Here is a 20111-nt window from a genome sequence, read left to right as displayed (position 1 = left end):
CTCTGAAACAGTTTAACACCATAATAAATGCTTTTCATACTCTTCTATGCTTTAAAGAGAGCTTTAAAGGTGTTTATGTAAACCATAGTATAGCCTTTAGTGACACAGTAGCATTTGTTTCCTCTCCACACTGAACAGCCCTTTGTCTGGCAAGGCATTGCGACTATAAGCTGCGTACTTCCAGGTTTTTTACTAGGTGAAAACACACTGATTCACAGTTTGGTTGTTAACATCGCACCTTCAGAATATAATCGGGTACTCAAACAGCTGTGCTGTCCTTTTATGAGTATTTAAAAAAAAAAAAAGAAATTGATAGATAGTAAAGTTGGGAACTGAAGTTGCAACAAAAAAATGTTATACATCATTTTGTGGACAAGGAATAAAACCAGAAACATCTTAGCAACACACACAAAGGTCAAGAACACAAGGCTGATGCTGCTCAAGTGCCCTGCACTAAAGACATTATTCTCAACTCTAAGACATCATCACAGAGGTCAACACTACATAAGCCCAAACTGATACTGGAATACAAGCGCCCAGTTCAAAGGCAAAGGTCAGCAGTTTTTAGTGCTTATCCCTGTAAAATTTCTAGCATAAAATCTGGCAGAACTGAATAATACTAATCTGTGATGAAGGGTTTCAGAAGCAGTGTAGTGGCTTTAGTAAGTCACAAAAAAAAAAAAAAGAGAGGAAGGAAAAGGAGAAAAAAACATAGGGAGAAAGGAAGCAAGAATAAATGTGCAGTTACTGTGATGTTAGCAAAGCTGGAAGGGGTTTATACAAGTAAGAGTGTTCCCCCCAAATTGTCACAATACACTGGAGTATCCAAAGATTCAATGGTTTGGATGTTTTTAAATGAAAAAAAACGCAGTGTATAGAAAAAGGTTGTACAAAGGCCTTTACCTGACCTTCTATAGCAATTGGCTCTCCCCAGAGTTCAAAAGTGGCTTTAATATCAGAATTCAAAAGAAAACAGGCAACAGGAATTAAGCAAAGTGCAGCAAACGTGACAGAGGGTAGGGACACAACTTAGAGTAAATGCTCTTTTATTACTTAGTTCATCAAAACATCTCCTTTTTCTCTGCAAGATCTGACTCAGAGCAGCAATACAGTCATTTGCCTACTGTAACAGTTCCATAGGAGTTCGCATGACAGACTGCATGCACAAGACCTAATGCTTCGTGTGTTCAAGTCACATGAAAACTGAACCATATTTAAGAGCAGGAGTGACAAATTGCTTGTAGTCATCTTTTCACTACTCACCTTGAGCACCACACAAGAAAACAAGAAATTTCTTTTTTTTTAGAAAGTGACCTTGTATTATTGTGTATTGGTAATTCATAATTACAGAATGCCACATTCTAACAATAGAATTATTGCAGTAGGTTTCATGTTATGGGTTTTACGATAAATATTTCATGAGGTTTGTTTATTAGTATACTTGGTAAGTGTTTAGATATGAGAAATTTTTGATGTTTTGATAGATTTTGTATAGAAATAGTTTTAATTAAGTACCCAAAGCTTTAGAAAATAAATATTTCGATTAATATAAGATCTGATTAAGACACGTAGTAATGACAGAGGTATAAGAAAATGCAGTTAAAATATATAAATTCCAAGTGCAAAACCAAACACCATTATTTCTAAATAGTTTAAACCTCCTTTCTCAAAACCGTCTCTCTCTTTCTCTGTAAAGCTAAAATACCAGCCTTTAAATAGGCATCCCCACTATTCAGCTGGTAGAGAAGATGCATCTATTGCACTACAAGTACAAAGCTAACAAGAATGCATAATATTTTATTTTTAAACTTATTTACAAAAAGATATTGCACCAATCCATTGTCCTTTGTTCAGTTTAACATGTTAAGGAAAAGCCTATTATTTACAAAGTTAAAAACAGAAGTGCAAAAGCGGACTGAAAGAAACCAGAAAGAATAGTTTATTTAAATTGCTAAGTACAGGTTATCACCTGACCATAGCCCACATCCAGTATGATCTAAATTAATTTGTACCATATATATATATATATGTATCTGTAATTTCATAAATCCTTGCATTTCTCTGTAGGTGCAAGCCTTATCTTTTACTCTAACCACCAGAAGGTCTACATAAAATGTAAAGGCTAACCATAGCTTAACTTAATAGCTTTATTTCACCATGAAAGTGATACTCTTTTACGTAAATTGGAAAAGCTACATAGTATTATACACCTATTTGAAAAGTAGTGATAGATCAGGCATGACGGTCTTCCTAAACACCATGAGGAAAAGTTTGCTGATGTTTCAGGACTGATTATTCTAAAGACCCTGCCAGTCCAAATTACACTAGCACAGCATACGGTTCTGTCTCAGACTATCTGCCACTGGGACTGTCATGATGCATTTCTGGGGTGTAGGTAAGTAGAACAATCATGACCCAGAGATGAAGCAATGCCTGAAGAAAGAAATTGAAGAATTAACTTATCACCACTGACAATTGTCATTCATAGCAGCAGTAAATACAACAGTTCTTACTGAAAGCTAATAAAACCTAGTTTTGTAGAAATATTTTGATTAAATATTTTTCCTATTATTCAGATAACCATAAAAAAAAATTTTTTATTTGCACAATAAAATGCTGAGTCAGATTCTGAAGAAGCCATCTGCAGAAAACTAAAGACTTTACACAAACAGCAAAAATAAAGCAGCCTGGTTTCCTACAGATTTATGTCCTCTGCTTCTCTTTTCCTCCATGCCCCAACTCCAGCTGTTCCCTCTGATACCCAGCCCCCCTGTCTGCCTCAACTGACTGGTAAGCCACTACTCCTGCACCAACTGGCTGATATCAGGCTGTGTAAAACAGCTGAGTTCTGCTTCCCTTCTCCTGACCACAGGCACTGATTTAGGCATTTTTATGAACTCTGTAGGAATGTTAATTCTCATTCAACTTTGGCTAAAACTATCCAATTAGAATAGAAATTGCTGGGGTGCAACACGGGAGATGGCTGAGAGAATACATAAGCCACATTTCCTTTAAAAAAAAAAAAAATTCCAGTTACAATAGTCATAGTCAAGGTTTGAACTGAAAAAGGGTAACTGCCACTGACTGCCCAATATACAGCTCCTATGTAACCATCACTGAGTTTCACTTCTGATAGCAGCTTAGGCAATAGAAGTCTTCAGTATTTTGGTACAAAGCATTGTATTAATACATTGATAAGCCTAAGTGATGAACAAGAAGAAAGAGAGAAGCTAGGGATTAAACAGCCCTGTTCCTTCCAGTACTCTATAGTCCAGAAGAAGCAGTTGCAGGGGCAAATCGTAGTTTCCTTTGAGCATGCATGTCTGTCTGCTTTATATCCTCAAATACTGACAGCTGTTCTTGGAAACTCTGTTCAGAATAATCATTATGCCTTCTCAAGCAACGTGGGTTTTCTTTCCATTTCAAAGATTCAAAGGCTCAACTAGTGGAATATTTTCAAGAAGGGTAGACTGCACACCGACCTTACCACAGGTCACTTCAACTGACAGACATCTGCCCTCCAGTGGAAAAGGGAGGAATTTCACTTTTATCAACTGCCAGTCTGACAATCTCAGCCGGTATGGATAAGCAACTTTCTACTATTTGTTTAAGTCTAGCAAGAAAAACCTCTTGCTACTTTTTCAGCTACTAGAGAAATGTGATTATTAGTCACTGAACAAAAACTGAACTCCCAAATATTAAAAAACAGATGTCATTTTCCTAAACGTAGTGCACGCAGGTGTGGTGGGTTAACCTTGGCAATAGGTCATTATTATTCCATATTTTAGTGCTAAAAATGTAATTTTACAGTCTTCTAAAGGGTAGTTACATAAATGTCTTTAAGACTGCTATACTAAGAATTCCTGGGAAAAACTGAAAACTGCCAAGCAACGGGACTCCAAAATGCTGTTATATAAGTACTATTTAGTCTGCTTTACAAAAAACCACATTGAGTTATTAATTATATAGCCTTCTGAACTTCAAACATTTGCAATTTAAGACATGTTATACAAACTGGCTGTAGAAATCTTGCATTAAGCTTCTTACTTTAAAGAAAGCTTACTTACCATGTAAATGATCACAAAGACTCTTGCTATTGGATACCGCCTTAGAAAGATTCCCAGCCGAATGCTACACAAGTGAAAACAAAATGCACAAGTTAACACTGAGCGATAAATTCCTGTTCCTCTCATTCCAGACACCAAACTCATAAATATCAGCTGATGTTATAGACAGGGCTTTGTTTCTGACTTGAATTTTACTTCATGCATTCAAGACATTAAATGGAGTGAGAAAATTCAGAATTCAGACCATAAAACATACCCTCCTAATTTTTCCTGTTACAGGCTAGGCTCAGAGTTTTTGAAAAAGAGCTAAGACTCAAGAGTTGTACAGGTATTTTAAAACTCACAAATATGCTAGATATTTGTCAAATTTTGTTACTTGAAGAGCTGTCATGAATCTTTCAAAAAGACTTAAGCAACTAAAACCTTGGATTCCTTTGAAAAACCTGACAGATCACTACTGTTCCTATAACCCATTAGATGAAAAGGACATGGGTTTTCCAAGTTTACTGCTGCTGTGCAACAAAGTACACTGCATTAGAACTCTGCACTGTTGCTCACTAACATCAGTCAAAAAAACCCTATCCATGTACTGAAGTGAGTATGATACTGCCAAATGAAGTTTAGTATTAAAATATCACACATAATAGGACCCAATCATGGAAATCCTGATATTCTTCACAATGAAATTAAAGTACCACGGAAGCACTAAGGCCCTTCTATCAAGGTATCTTCTTTTCAAAGCATTAAGAAGTATTACCTAATTTTGTTTTCTATTGGCATTTGATTCAAGTTTTGGAGCAGACCTTTGTTGTGAATATTGACAGTTATCCTAACTGCTTGGAAAAGGGACCAAAGCAAGTCTTTTGCTGCATCTAGAATGATTTTTGTTTACTAACTCCTCGAACAGATTATCTTTCAAGGTAAACAGCTGCACTGGGTCAGAACACAGGATCTTGCCTTCATCAGGATGCCTAAACAGGAGTAAAAGAATACGTATGATACTCCCCCACTAATACACCCTTACAGTGTTTATTGCAGACAAAACCTCTGAAAGTGAAAAAGGTTAGGTTTTTTGTACATAGTTTAGTGATTCTCCTGTATCAAAAATCTACAAGAGCATTGTTTAAATCATTGACTATAATTTGCAAAAGCCCAAGGATATTAATATTACAGGAAACCACAAGGGAAATAGGTCAATATTTAGTAATTTATACTGTACTTTAGCTTCTTTATTTTTTACTTTTACTTTCACAAAAGCAATTCAAAACAGAAGGTGTGCCACGTGAAAACTGCAAAAGGATTCCAGCAGTTACAAAATGTATTCCCTGAGGACGCTCTTACCTAAACTGATCGATACTACTGGCAGCTTTGCGAACTCTCCCATACATTCCTGCCATGTTAGTATCCATATCATTAAACAGGACAGGAACATTACGCATACGAGCACCTATTTGAAGCAAAAAAAGGCAAAAAATCTCATTAGTCTAAAACCAGCTAACTTAAGTAAAACAAATCGATATTGTATAATAAAGACATATAAAAATAACATAAAAATAGTGATTAATCTCATTTGTTATTGCTGTTTCGCTAGGGGCTGAGGAGTGTGTTTTGAGAGCAGGATTCTTGATAAACTTACAATCAAGTAAAATGTTTCTTCAACGTAGTATATTTTTAAAATTTATTTTAGTTCACTACATGGACATCTTGATATTTAATTCTATCATGTAATAGCTTCATTATTAGGTGTATAAAATGATCGGTTAGATACTGTCACAGTTTCTCCGTTTGCTTTTATTTCTCATACAGTAAAACTTCAATAGCATTTCTGATACTAACTTGTATATTCCAAAAATTTCTACCTTATTTACATTTTTACTATGGATCAACTTTATTAAAAAAAGATTCTCAGATAATGTTACCTTTGTACAACTACACTTAAGCTTACTGAAGTTACTTAAAAACAAGTCAAAAGGAAATACTTCAAATCTGCTAGTTCTCCTGCCTTATTTTTTTTAAAAGTCTTTCGTAAGCAAAGAATCAAAAGTCTGGATTGTCATTTTTCACCTCTTAGTAATTGTCTGTTGCTTTTGAAGTTACTTACCACATATACAAAATTACAAACTTTGACTCTGAAAAGTAACATCTCAAAACCATGGATCAACTGCTGAGGTTCTCCTAGAGCTAAGAGGATGATCGCTACACAGTATAGACAAACCACAAATCAACCTCAGCAGAACCACCATCTTTTAAGCTGCTTTTCAAGAAGAAACAGAAAGCAAGGAGGAAATTGATTTCAACCAGAATTCTGATCAACTCTCAAAAGGAAGCATCCCATTCTTGCTCACCTCCCAAACCCTTTTTACAAGAGAAGGCTTTTATATCCTGCTTCTGACATTCCGTTTAAACCCCAAAAGACAGATTTATCTGCACCTGTGACAGGATTTGTAAATATGATTGTTCCAATAGTGCCATAGTATTGAGAATTAAAGATTAAATTGGCTTTAATAAGTTTACCTAAAGTAATTTACACACAAAATGGAGCTTCTACTTAACTATTTTTTATGATACTGGCTGCTGTTGACAAGGTCTCTGACATAAGCTGCATACTTTCAGCATTATTTTTTTTTCCTTATAAACTCAGACTTTCAGGGAAAGGCATTAGGAAATATAAAAGCCTGAACTGTAGAAAGGACAGAGTTAAGTATTATATTTCCTTATTTACCTTCAGCACCATCAATGCCTGCCATATTAATGGAAGGTCCATTAGTATTAGTGCCTTGGATAGCCTTCAGCTGTTGCTCAAGTCGTTCCAGTTGATAGACAAGTGAGTTTTTCTCTGTGCTCAGGCTCTCTAACATGGTTTGCTTCTGAATTAGTGTTTCTGTCAGCTGATGAAGCCGATTCTCTAATTCTGTCTGACTACTACTACTTAGAGCCTTGTTTGTGAGCTAAAAAACAAAGCAAAGAAAAAAAGAGTAAGTTCAAAGTCTGACCAACTGACATAGTGCAAAACTCTAGAAATCTAGTAATACTATCAAAATGATCACCAATGAGCACAATAAAGAAGAAACTTAATTTCAACAGCTGCTAAAACAAGATTTTACATGGCACAAGATGTATAAACATGTATTCCTATGTTTTCCACCTCTAATCATATGAACATTTCTGTATAATCACAAGTTTGATCACAAAAATCAATGCTATGGCTCAGAGCCGAGTCTAAATGGTAGGCATGACAATAGCAAGATAATCCAGTCTGGCTATCATACTTGCAACTTTACAAAACAATTGAGTACGTAAAATGTTTTCAACGGAAGAAGGAAAAACTCAGTACAAACGGGAAGAATCTGATGCCATTCTACAGGAAAGCTTGAATGAAAATGGTGAAAATGCAGCATACGCTACAGAAGTATTGAGGAGCACTGAGGCAGAAAACAAGATTGTACTAGCAAATAGAAACTGCAAGGACAGTGAATGAAGATGTGGATCAAATCATTCAATTTGCAGAAAATATTTAAAGCAAATGGGAATCTCCAGATTAGCCATATGTGCAAGAGCTCATCTATTCACTACAGTCTTGGACCTCAGCCACTTGCAGCATCATATACTACAAAGATGTAGCTTCAATGATGAAAAAACAGAATCATCAGGATCCAGAGGCAGTGAGATATCAAAAATACAAATTACATGCATGCACCAGGGCAGGTGTAGGTAGTCCTGAAGCCAACATTACCAGAAGAATCATCTGCCAACAGGCTCAAGAAACTTCTGTCACAATCCAACAATTTGAAATCCTCTGACACTGTAACTGCACAGCTGACCATAGCTGACTCTAGACTATCAATTTCTCTACATATAGACTACTTTTCATTATGCTAAAATAATGTACACAAAATGAGGCCTATGCCTTCATGCTGCCCAAGGAGACTGGGGGCTGACAAGTATCAGAAGGTTCTAAAAGGGATTAAACTGATTCAAGAAAATAGGTCCATAAACATACCGGTGGGACTTAGGGACTTAAACACTAATGTCCCTAATTCAACTGCTGATGCTTAGCGAGTACAAGGGAGTGAAGAAAGCAGTCAGGCTCACATGCTGACCCCACTGCCACTGTCCAAGACAGAACAGTGGGCTAGATGGATCACTGAGTCTGTAGGGATGTTACCTATGTTCTCATTTCCAGTTAAAAGGATCTTAGCAGAAATCATGATGACCTAATCAAATGCCAATGACTTTTTTTAGTTTTCAAAAAGAACGTTGATCCAGCACCACCCCGTCAGGTCTAGGTGGGACAGAGGTTGATTTTCTTCCCCGCCCGCCCCACCCCAAGACAAAAGCAATGATAAATTATGCTGTTTACTACTTCATGGTTCCCTTCGTGTACTCCCTCCAGTCAAAACTCTACCCTGTATTGAAAACAAGTACACTGTAACTCATTAGTAGAGCCTTTATGTTTCTTTTGTATAGTTTAGTCAAATTAATAGTTGTCATCACTGTGTCCATAACTGAAGGTGACACAAGTTATTTTCTATACACACACAGTACCTGATTTCTGAGCTTCTGAATTTCTTCCTCTCTGTCTTTTATTCTGCTTTGCAAAGTATTTTTTGTTCGATATAAATCTTCTTCAGTATAATGGAGTTCCTATAAAATTTATCACAATCACAAATAAAAGATCTTATACATATATGTATTTTGAGAGATATTCTCTTATCTAGAGTTTCACAGTAGAACACCAGAAGGCAATATGCTGCAATCAAATATAAACTGAAATTTAATCTTAGTTAAGTGTCTGGCTAGGATGGGGAGGGGGTGGGGAAAAAGAGTTGAGCATGAAGACACAACCTACAAGACTTATTAAATTCTTTTGTGAAGACTGACCTAATATAAATATTAATCCAGACTTGTTTACTAAGAGTCACATAATTTCAATGGGACCATGATTTATCTTCCTTATACTTTCATCATTTATTACATTTCTATCTTGAAACGATGTCAATAATGTAACTTAAACAATTAGGAAATATTGGGAGGGGAATCTGTATTCCTAAAATAAACCCATCAATACAAGATACCATTTTTTAAAAGTGTTTAAAACCACCTGGCATATCTATCTATAATTCTGTGTGATTACAGATCTTCCCTTAAAGTTTAGGATAAATTAATGTAACAGATGTGAAAGGGGAAGGAATATTAAAAGGGACATCTTACTGAACAGTAAATCTAACCATAAGTTTTGTTACTCCCATGATTTAGTGGCTATTTTAACTCCGACTTAAAGAACTGTCATGCTTATCTTTTAAATTAAGACCGTCTTCAAATCACTGTATCACTTCAGCTGTCAGTTGCTACAGAAAACACGTAATCCTATTGTCCCTTCAAACCATCAGATGTACGAGAAATAACACCTCTATTTATTTTCCATCTTCAGTCTCAGAAACCTTATGGCAATAGTTAAAGGAATTCCCAGATCGAACAGACCTTAATTGTATTAAGTATCAACGCACACAATTACTTTAAAAGCACGTGTAAATGTGTGTCATCAAAAGAAATACTTCAGTTTCTGCAGTAACTGACAATTAGTTTTTTTTTTTTCAAATTCACCTCACTTCTTCTATATGTAGTATTGACTTAAAATATATCCCTCAGATGGGCAAGAGTAACAAAATACAATCTACCATCTGCTTTGATATAATAAACATGAGCCATCCATCAAGAGCAGACTTCGACTTCTGCCTTTTAATTAGTTCAAGCTGCTAGTATCTCATTAAAACGTAATTTCTGGAAGGACAGATAATCCTGTAAGATAAATTGTTCCTAGCAGATATAGTGTACTCTCCTGCTTTCCTCATTATTAATTCTCTTTACATGAGCTTTTCCTTACAGAGAAATTTTTTAATAGGGTGCAAAGCATTTGTCTGATTCCTACTGAATAATAATTTTGTTCACATGAAATATGAGTTTGCCTTGTTTTCCCCTCTTTTTAGTTTAAATCAAGGGGGAGTTTGCTTAAAAAGATGACACAATCTGGCAAAATTCATCAATATAATTTTATCAGGAATTTGTCTTATAGAGCAGTTTGAAAGTAACAACTTTTAGATTCAGAACTGAGTAACAAGTGGATTAAAAAAAAATAAAAATCTATGAATTTGTACTACAATAACATTGTTTTATGAGCTAAATCTTATGTAGGAACTGAGCACAGGAAGTTCCACAGTAACCGTTTTTAGTATTTGAGTTTCTTGACACAAATAACGGTTACAAATGTTACTATATCCCTATTGTTTGATTGTTCCTCTGCTGAATAAAATTTAAGATCATGATCAATTTTGTGCACTCTCTCATGTTATGTTTATTCTTTAATACATCAGTAAGATCTGTTTATCACGAGTATCCAGAAGGCACTGCCCATTGCTTACCACTGGTTGTGCTTTGTTTGGCCTAGTGACATTCATTAAGCTTTTGGGGATTTCTTTGGAATACTAGACAAAAAATAACCCAAATATCGTATAAGGTACTCTCTTATTAAGCCAAATGCTTTACTGATGACACCGTGAGGCCCAAAATAAGAGGAACCAGCTTTCAAGAACTCCTTACCTGTTTTTGCCGTTCTAGTTCAGCTTCTGCCTCTTGCTTGGCCATTTTATGTGCTGCTATCTGCTCTTGTAGGTCTTGAAGCTGCTCTCTCACTGACTCAGCTTCACTTACCTGCTGAGTCTCCATATCCTGAAACAAATAGAACCGTTACCATTTCGCCTACATTCAAGTAATACTGCAATCTGTCATAGGAAACAGCAAAAAAAAGTTGTATCTGCAAAGTTGCTTCAAAGGAAAATGAAGGTGAAGGTGTATTGAACAAATGACATTTGGTCATTTTATACAGAACATTTTTACTAATATAGTAATAAAATAAATGCATTTTGTGAACAGGAAAAGCGTCCACTTTTTCCTTTCTACAGGCTAAAACTGTGTAAAGTAGGCTTGTGTGCAACTGCTGGGTTGAGCCAATTATGACAGCAGATGACTTGGATTACAGTTGCTTCAAGGATCAGTAGCTCTTGCAGAAAATGATATAGGTGATCTCTACAGAAATCACCATGCTTGTCTGGAAAGAAACGCTTCCCTCAACTGGAGCACACAGTAGTGAGGGAAGAGAAGAGTGATATCTACAGTATTCCTCCCACCATGAGTGAAGTGGTGAGAGAGAACATGGAAAGAAATTGGGTATCCATAAGCACTTGTCTCACCTTGAGCAAAAGCTGGCTTATTTTAATACTAGGTCAAATAAACACCAGAAGCAACAGCCCTAAAGTATACAAGAAAACAGTCCTTCGTGCATGGTTAACTACAAATACATATGTACATAATCATAGCTACCTGCAGCTCTGTTCTCATCTGTTGTATTTGGCCCATTAGTTTTTGTATTTCTTCTCTCTGAGTGTCTCGCTCATGTCTCAGTTCTTCTAGTTCCATCGTGCTTGCAGTATTGCTATCCAGCCCTTCAATACCAGAGCCTTCTTTTAAGCTGTTTATCAACTTCTCTTTAGACTGAAATAATAAGTCAATGTATTATTTATATCAGGATTTAATGAGTGCTCAACCAGAATATACCAAAATGACTTTGCTCTAAAATTCAAATGCAGACATACAGTAAGAGACCTGCTTTATCTGTTCTTTTAGCCAAGTTAATAATGACTCTACACATTTGTAAATGAAAATGCTTCCCTACCGATACTTTTTCTGACTTCCTGTATGGCACGAGACTGGACTTACTGAAAGCCTGTGCTATCTGAGAAAAGAGTACAGTTTTTTTCTTTAGAGGTGGCTGAAATGTTAAACATGTGGTGGATAACAATTTTGGCTTTCCAGCTACCATAAGAGAAAAGACGGACACTAAAGACAAAACAGACTCCCTTTTTCAGTCTGTCCTTTCTCCTGCCAACAAATCCAAGTAAGAACCAAATACAGCAGTAACTCTTCTGGGAAAGAGGATGAACCATTTAGTCAAAGTCAACCTAATGTTAGCTCAATGTCAACTTCTGTTCTCATGCTTTTTGTACTTATCAAGAAGATTTAAAATCTGTCCTTGGATATCAGACTAAACTAATTATTCTAAACAGAGACCTTTACCTTCAACATTTTGCTAGCTTTTTTAAGTAAGACTCAAACTAACCAGGTTTAGACTTGGTATCTTTGACAACTTAAGTAGCATAGAGCTCTGCACAAAATACCTGATTTTGCCATTGTTTATATAATGTTGATCACATGCAGCCTTTCAAAATATATAAAAATATCTTTTCTGATTTACACAGAAGTATCCATTACATGCTATGCTTCAGCCTCAAGCAGAATAGAGCAATATTCTTGACTCAAGAATATTGGGCGTGGAAGAAATCGTAGGTTACATCTATTCACCTATGTGCTTAAGATTGGACTCCGGGTTGCGGAACACACTAACAGATGTTGCACAGTAAGTGCAATGGTTCACCTGGATTTTTCATTAAGTTCAGGACCTGAACTTCCATTTCAATTACTTAACTCAATCGGGAAACTTATATTTACAAAACGCACACTGGTAGCTGTTCTGTATAGGTATCATTATAGATATGCCCCAAAATATATTACAGGTCACATGAAAAAAAACCCCACAAATTAGATTATTTGAAGCATAACACCTTAGAAAAGTTAAGTGTACAAATCAAACTGGATTTCTTTACAGAAATGCTTACTTGGAGTATGCGGGTAGCTTTCTGTTTATAGTCTGTCAGTTCCTGTTTTGCAGATTCTAGGTGGTTTTTAGTTACTTTGACTTGCTGGTGAAGCTCATCAGCTCTCCTCTTTTCATCTAAATACTTTCTTTCTGCTACAGTTATCCCTTCTGCCAAGTTCTGACGTTCTGCTTCCATTTTACTTAGACGAGCTGCAAACTCATTCTATTAGCAATAAAGAAAAAACACTTTGTGTTTAAACAGTCTCAACTTTAACCTAGAAAGGAAAAAAGAAAGTTTAAAAGCAACTACGCATGACATAACACCTCATATCTACCACCTGCAACTTAAAAATGCACTAGCAGAAAGAAATCCTGCTTGCTCAAGCAAGTGCTAAATAGTATCAGTAAAAATATGCATTTCTTTCCCTCACCAGAAATAGTGACGGAATAACAATCTTCCTGTTATTCACATTTATTTGGTAAACAAAAAGTAAGCTTTCCCCTCAAAAAATATTACCAAATGTAGTCTGCCATATTTTGATGTACTTTAAAAAAACAAAGAGACACCGATAAAGATTTTCAAAGATGCTATTATACGTAACAAAGGCTAAGCTAAGTGCGGAAAGCAGTCTCTAGCGATGATGTACTCACATTTTTACCACAGAAGTGATCGTCCGGCTTAATATGTTTAAGATTACATATTAAAATTGTGTGAAAATTTGTTGCATAACGACATAGCATGGAAGATTAAATTGATTACTGATTTTGTTTTAAAACATGTTTTAACATTAAAGTTAGCATGGAAAAAAACAGTAAAATTGTCAGCATTAATCCTCAAAAACTTTTAAGCATAGAGCTTTCAAAATAACATAAGTAAACTAGCATCACAAGGATACTTAGTGCAGCAGACAGCACATCCTTCCAAGCACTTAGTGCCCTGAACAGGAATTAATGTCAAGGGGAACAGAGAGTAGTTGGAACCTCAGATTTGATCTCTAAAGCAGAGTCTGGAACTCCTCCTTACTCTTCATGTCTAACCTGCATTTGTTTGTAACTTTCTTGCTCTCGCTTGAGTGCGGAGTCTGCATCACGCAGCCTCTCTTGAAGAGTTTGAAGGGCTTGGTTTTGCAAACTGCTCCCTTCACTGTGGTCTTGTATTATCCTGAAAGAGCGATATACATATTAATCAAAAAAGAAGAAATCTAGTGTGATTTTCAGGTAAAAATGACTACCTGGTTTTTAGTCCCGCTTTGAAAGTTTATCCAGTAAATTCCTGAATATGGCTGACTACAGATGTGAGGCCTGGAGTTAATGACTCACGCATCTCCTCCCTGACCTATATTCTGGAGTATCCAATTGCCGATTCATATCCCAGCACTGAGAGAAGTCAGAAAAGTCTTCATATTTGTGGATAAGGAAATGTACTTTTCAAAACAAACTTTTTCTTGAGATCCTCAGCTTCAGGCCTCAGACACAAACATAAATGCTTTTAAACAAAATGGATTTCAATGATCAGGTGACAATTGCCCCTAGTGACTCATTTGCCCCGTTCCCTCTGTCAGCTGTGACACAGCAGGCTCAGAGCAAACTTTAATCCTCATATTTCAAATCTTGACACAATCCATTTCCCCATTAGTTTATTAATTTTTATTCTTAAAGAGACTAAATTATCTACCTTGAATTTTCAAACTTATTACCATTTGCAGAATTATGAAGTATGAAATTGTGAAGTACCGTGATTTTTCACTCTGCAATGCTTCCAAAGCTTCTGTCCGAGCACTTAAGAGCTGATCAGCTTCTTGCAACCGTACTTTCAGCACAGCTAGCTGTGAATCCTTGGCACCAACAGCTTCTGTCAGATCATCAACTCGAGCCTGAAGTTCTCTAACCATCCTGTCACTCTTTGAATGGTCAACATTCCACTTCTCCACCCTTTCCCGGGATTTGTTCAATTCTACAAAATAAGAAGTGTCTTTCAAGTTTATAAAAGTAGGTATTTCAAGGTGTTGCAAATGGTCAGGATGCACACATCACATTTCTTAAAGAAAGAAATCAAACACACTGAAACTTTATGAGCTACCAAGAAGTAACAAATGCCAGACTGGCTCTCACAGCACAAGCCATAAAATTTCACAGGTGATCTCAAAACAGGCATTTCATTCTGTGTCACACTGCAGATGACAAATTTTACCTGCCCCACCCCTTGCAATGGCCTACTGTTGAATACCCCTGTGCAAGCAAGCCTCTGAAAACCTCTGCATAAAGCACCTAGTTCAACTCAGTGTGACAATAAGGTTCAACGTAAAAAAGAGTAGAAAAATACACCACTGTTGAAATAATGTCTGAATACTTACAGAGGCTTCTGTTTTAAAGTCAAACACCACATATTAAACTTCAATGGAAATTAAAGTTCTCTGGCTTATATGGTTACTTTGAAAAAAACGCAGTTCTTCAGTTGTATGCCTAACAGCAGGGCTTGGTTTTATCATCAGTATGTTTAATTTATATTCACATTTTTTATATTTGTCATTTCATTTGGCTTTGAAAAAGCCAGTGAAGTCATACCAAAATACTAAATTTTATATTTTCACTGTCAATTTCTAGGCATCAGAGATTATAGCCTACAGCCAGAAAGTAGTCAGATTTTGAAGTATTTAAAGGAATTTACTCATCTAAAAATAATTATTTTGCAATAGCAAATGCAGGAAAAGTGTTTTAATACTGATAACATTTGCTGACACTGTTTTAGTAAGATGTAAGTTTTGCAATCAACTTAAAGTTAACACTTTAATGAACATTTGTGTTATCGTTGTAGTTGAACAAGTCTTTTAGTTTCTCTCAGCCCATTATTCTGAAACCAAGAATCATTTTGCTTGGTAAGTCATACATACAAATTTAACTAGAAAGATTTTATTATAAATACAAAACACTAACATAGAAATAGCATTGTCTTCTAGTTCACTAGCATTTTAGTAATATGTTACAGCTGAGTTTCCAAACCACAGTACCTTCTTGCGTTTCTTTGGACCTCTGAATTAATGAAGCCATTTCCTGATTTAAAGATTGAACTTCATTCCGCAGCAGCTGATTCTCCAGGCGAAGGTTGGATAGCTCATGTGATTTGAAATCATCATTAGCTGAAAGGCTAGGATTAGTTACTGCACTTGGTAATGAATCCTTCACGCCATCCCCTTGTGCTCCTAGTCCAGAATCTGAACTGTCTGGAGTTTCTGTACAGAGAGATGCAAGTTAGAACTAATATATGTATTTGTAAGTTGCCTTAATACAAACAGCAATTCCATGTCCTGCATCTGTGGTTAAATGCATAGTATTATAATAATAACAGTCATCATCATCAAAATAGCTTATATTGAAATGGAACATGGAGCTGCTTCTCGCAAGGAACTTCCACAAAACAGGACTCTTACACAGTATACATGCATCATGCAGCATTTTTGTTAATCTTGCAAGACAAGACATGGAAGTTACAAAATTTCTTATTAATGTCAAATTTAGGATTTCAAAACATTATTTTTTTTTATGACTATGCTGCCCAGAGATGTCTTGAGAAGCTTAGACAGTAACAGAAGAGATTAAATATACATAGCAACTAACTAGGAGAATTTTTAGTACAAGTTCATTCTTGTTTGCCATTAAGATTTCGATTTCAAGGATGTAAATTTTATATTAAAAAAATCTGTTCAGACAACTATACTTAGTCGTTTTGATAGCAAGCCTAAATATGTAACTCAGCCACACAGCCACATATTTTAGTTATCTTCATGTAAAAAAACATTATAAGAATAACTTCAATCAAAACATCATCTTACTGATAATTCTGCATTAATAATTCTCTCAAAATATTTTTTCAAAAGCACTTTTACTATAAGAAATCAAGTTGCAGTGATATGAAGCAGAAGCACAATCTGTCCTTTCTTTAATGAAAAAAAAAATAGGGTAGATATACTCTGTCAAACCATTAAAAGCTTTCTGACAGTACAAACTGTAATTCTCTAGATTATGGAAATCAAAAAACAGATTTTTGTTTTTCTTTTTTTTAAATCTTAGAACCTCAGTGAGAACAGTAAGTGAAGTCCTGGCAATATTCTGAACAACAGTGCCTCACAGGGAAGGAGGAATGAACAGCCTTTCCCCACTATGCACAAACACACACACAGAGCATCCTGGATTAATGCTGTGAAATTGATACATTCACTAACAGGCTCGATTCCAGCAGGCAGATAACTGGAAGCTTTGCAGCAGCGTTAAGATAAAAAACATAGCACACAACGAGCAAGTAAGCAGGTGATCAAAAAACATTACTGCTGAATTTAGTATGTCCCAAATGAGTAATTGCTGAAAATCCAGGGGGACAGAGTGCAAATAATTCCATGCAAGACTGCAGTTTAGCTGTCACAATGCTATTTACTTCACCTTGTGATCACCAAGCAATCTGCTCCACCTTCCCTGTTACCATTGCAACAGCCCCTATCACCCAGAGCCCAGGAAGCTGGGGCAGACTATTAATTCCGAACACCACCACACCAACAAGTAGAAGCAGTGACAGCAAGATTTCTTCCACATTTTCTCAAACCTCTTTCCTATTTAAACGGTTCTAAGAAGTGTCATTGTCTTCCTTTTGATTCATTTACACAATTTCCAAATTATCAGACAATTTATTCTCATTCCTTTGTCTGGAAAACTCAACAGATTAATGAATTTAACAAAGCAAGACATTAGCCATTTATAGCACATATTAGATAATATCCATGGCAATGTACAAAGTATAACACTAATAATTTTTGTCTATAGCTAATATATCATAAGCTACTTCAACAGATGCTATACAGAACATTTAAATGACATAGATATATCTATACAATCGACTTTGAAACCAGGGTGCTCAAACTGTAATTGTGTGCTTCCTTGTTTGGCAGCTCCACAATGCAAACTCCACTCAAAAATCCTCAGAAGAAAATTCAACAGGCCAGACTGAGCAAAACAAGTATGTTCCTTAAGCACCACTGTGCAAGGCCATACAGCCAGGTCTAACATATTTGGATTATTACTACCTTATTGAAAAGTTACAGACCCAGAAATACAAAAATATTCACATCTTTGGAAATGATCCCTTTTTACTTCTAAAACTTCTCAGCATACTTAATGTAGTAAGTAAAAAATAAGCATTTACAATGCTTTACATACTCAAAGTATGGAACAAATAATAATGTATTCTAACTACATTATTAAGACATAATATAACCATTTGTTCCAATTTTATAGAATAAACAACAGCAAAGTAGAACAGTAAGGACTGAGTATAGATTCAACAGTCTGATAGAGAACACAAGTTCCTGACAGTTCCCAGCCACATTCTCCTTTGCATGGACTTGAAAATAGCCCCGATTTTTGACGAGTTGGCCTGGAGGCTCTTTCAGGTGTCTGGATTTAGACTGCAGTAGTGAACTACTGGCAAACCCAAAGGCTTTATTTATCTACCTCTCTCATGCCTGTAGCTCTACAACAGCCTATCCACATCCAACTTCCCACTCTGCAGGACAAGCACGTTTGACACCTTATCCCTCTTCCACCATGGAAGACAGAAAACCTCACATCACCTCACATGGTGCATTGGGCGACAGCCAACACCATCTACCAGCCAGTGAAAGTCACTCACTCTCCTACATGCAACAACAGGTAAGGGACCCTGAGTGACCAAACAAATGCAGCAGCTCCTGTGCTTCTAAGTGAGGCTGTATGGGGGCTCATGCAAGGTTAGGTCATAGCTCAGGGAGGTCAAGATGAGCAGTAGCAGTAAGGTAGATCAAGAATACAAAAGATTTAGGTATTAGTTATGCAGCTTGTTAAATTAGCATAGCATTTAAAATTATCCCAGTGATGAAAAAAAGTGTTAAAAACCCTTCTGTACTCCACACATTTAACATACTACTAGCACTAAATGTTTCATGAAGTGACAGTAAATCCATTACCTAGCCTTACCCTAGACATACTTGGGTTTTAAATATCTCTAGGTTCAATACTATTTAACTACCGTTGCCTTGGCTCCTGATGGAATTATCTTCAGTAGTTTTTGCACTCTGTGTACTGGTAGACATAGAACTAATGCTTGAAGTCCGAGAGTGATTTTGAAGAACAGGTGCCTTGCTCTTCTCTTTTTTAGAGTCCATTCTTCCATTAGGCTCTTTCTCTGAACTGTTGAGAAAATCAAATAGCAACTCATCATCAGGTGCAGACTTTTTTCTTCTCACAAAATGTGAGGCAGCTCTGGGTGTGGAAACACTTTCTACTGGAGAAGCAACCTCCGGAGATGTCCTACGTCCTGGTTTAACGTGTGCTGTTCCTCCTAGGATTGTTGCCTTTTGATGTTTAATATTATCAGCCGCTGAGGAGATGTAGGCTGCTTTGGATGACGTCTGATATTTCAGTTCTCCAGTATGCTGGTACAATTCGGAATATTCACTGGCAGACTCCAAATTCTTATTATCATAAACTGCACTGCTTGCTGTGTCTTTTTTGCTCAGAGCCGATGCAGCTCCTTGATCAACTCTGTTGAGTAGATCCTCTGCCTTTCCAGCGAGATCAGCGAGCCAAGACATGGTAACTCTATAAAATTAAAATTTCAGGACCAAATGCTGCAAAAGACATAGAATGATTACAAATCAGACTTGTGTTGATAAGGCAAGATGTGTGGGTCACCTAAACAACTGTTATGTTCATCTACTAGTGCTGTAGTTATTTCAATACTTTTCTCCTATTCGTTTGGTATTTTGCTGTTTTGGTAACTGATGGAAATAAACTAAAACAGTTTCTGAGGAAAACATACAAAACCAAGGCATAACTATCAGACCACCATATCCACTTCTGCCATCAGGACCTCCTATAGAGCATCCAGCCTGCTAGCCAATCTGCAACAATAATAGAAAATAAAGTCTACTTGCACCTGACAAAACCAAATGCAGCTGAAGGAGCAAAAGCAGACAGATGCTTATTACAGGAACAGGTAACAACAAAGCCTTAGATGTCTGGCCTGCAGATTCATAATCTGTGTCAGACAGAGGAACTTCTCCCCAACAAACTTTGAAGCCTGCTGTCCCTTCTGTGACAGCAATACGGGGGAGAGGTACATGCCTTCACTTGCACCAAGGGCCTGCGAGACTACACAGGCGACGTGTGCCTCTGTCCCAGCTCCCAGGAAGGGCTCCTTCACCCAGGGCAGGCTTGTGGAGCGTCTCTTGGCCGAGCACACCCACAGAGGGAAGGGGGAAGCGCAGAGGCAGGCAAAGGCGGGCAGGAGGGGAATGCTCAGAGTGGCC

General features: G+C 36.6%; 1 protein-coding gene across 1 annotated transcript; it reads right to left on the bottom strand.

Moving 5' to 3' along the window:
* Positions 1-2026: 2026 nt before the first annotated feature.
* GOLGA5 (golgin A5) lies at positions 2027-19434 on the bottom strand. Its single transcript, XM_009704399.1, has 12 exons — positions 18830-19434; positions 15786-16007; positions 14512-14731; positions 13816-13939; positions 12797-13000; positions 11445-11615; positions 10665-10793; positions 8613-8711; positions 6790-7015; positions 5409-5514; positions 4068-4131; positions 2027-2433 (listed from the first exon to the last, which is right to left on the bottom strand). The coding sequence occupies exons 1-12, from the start codon at positions 19392-19394 to the stop codon at positions 2353-2355; spliced, it is 2211 nt and encodes a 736-aa protein (XP_009702701.1). The 5' UTR covers positions 19395-19434; the 3' UTR covers positions 2027-2352.
* Positions 19435-20111: the final 677 nt, after the last annotated feature.

The sequence above is a fragment of the Cariama cristata genome, unplaced genomic scaffold, assembly GCF_000690535.1.
Source record: "Cariama cristata isolate BGI_N322 unplaced genomic scaffold, ASM69053v1 scaffold18847, whole genome shotgun sequence".
In the NCBI taxonomy this organism is placed as follows: domain Eukaryota; kingdom Metazoa; phylum Chordata; class Aves; order Cariamiformes; family Cariamidae; genus Cariama; species Cariama cristata.
The sequence above is the reverse complement of the archived record's forward strand: the minus strand, read 5'-3'. Positions and strand labels throughout refer to the sequence as shown.

Bases quoted from the DNA above. Each gene is read 5' to 3' on its own strand.
- GOLGA5 (XM_009704399.1), bottom strand. From the start codon at position 19,394: ATGTCTTGGCTCGCTGATCTCGCTGGAAAGGCAGAGGATCTACTCAAC. The intron at 16,008-18,829 runs GTAGTTAAATAG...CTCTCTGTACAG, and splicing joins CATCAGGAGCCAAGGCAACG to AAACTCCAGACAGTTCAGAT. The intron at 13,940-14,511 runs GTACTTCACAAT...TCGCTCTTTCAG, and splicing joins TTGCAGAGTGAAAAATCACG to GATAATACAAGACCACAGTG.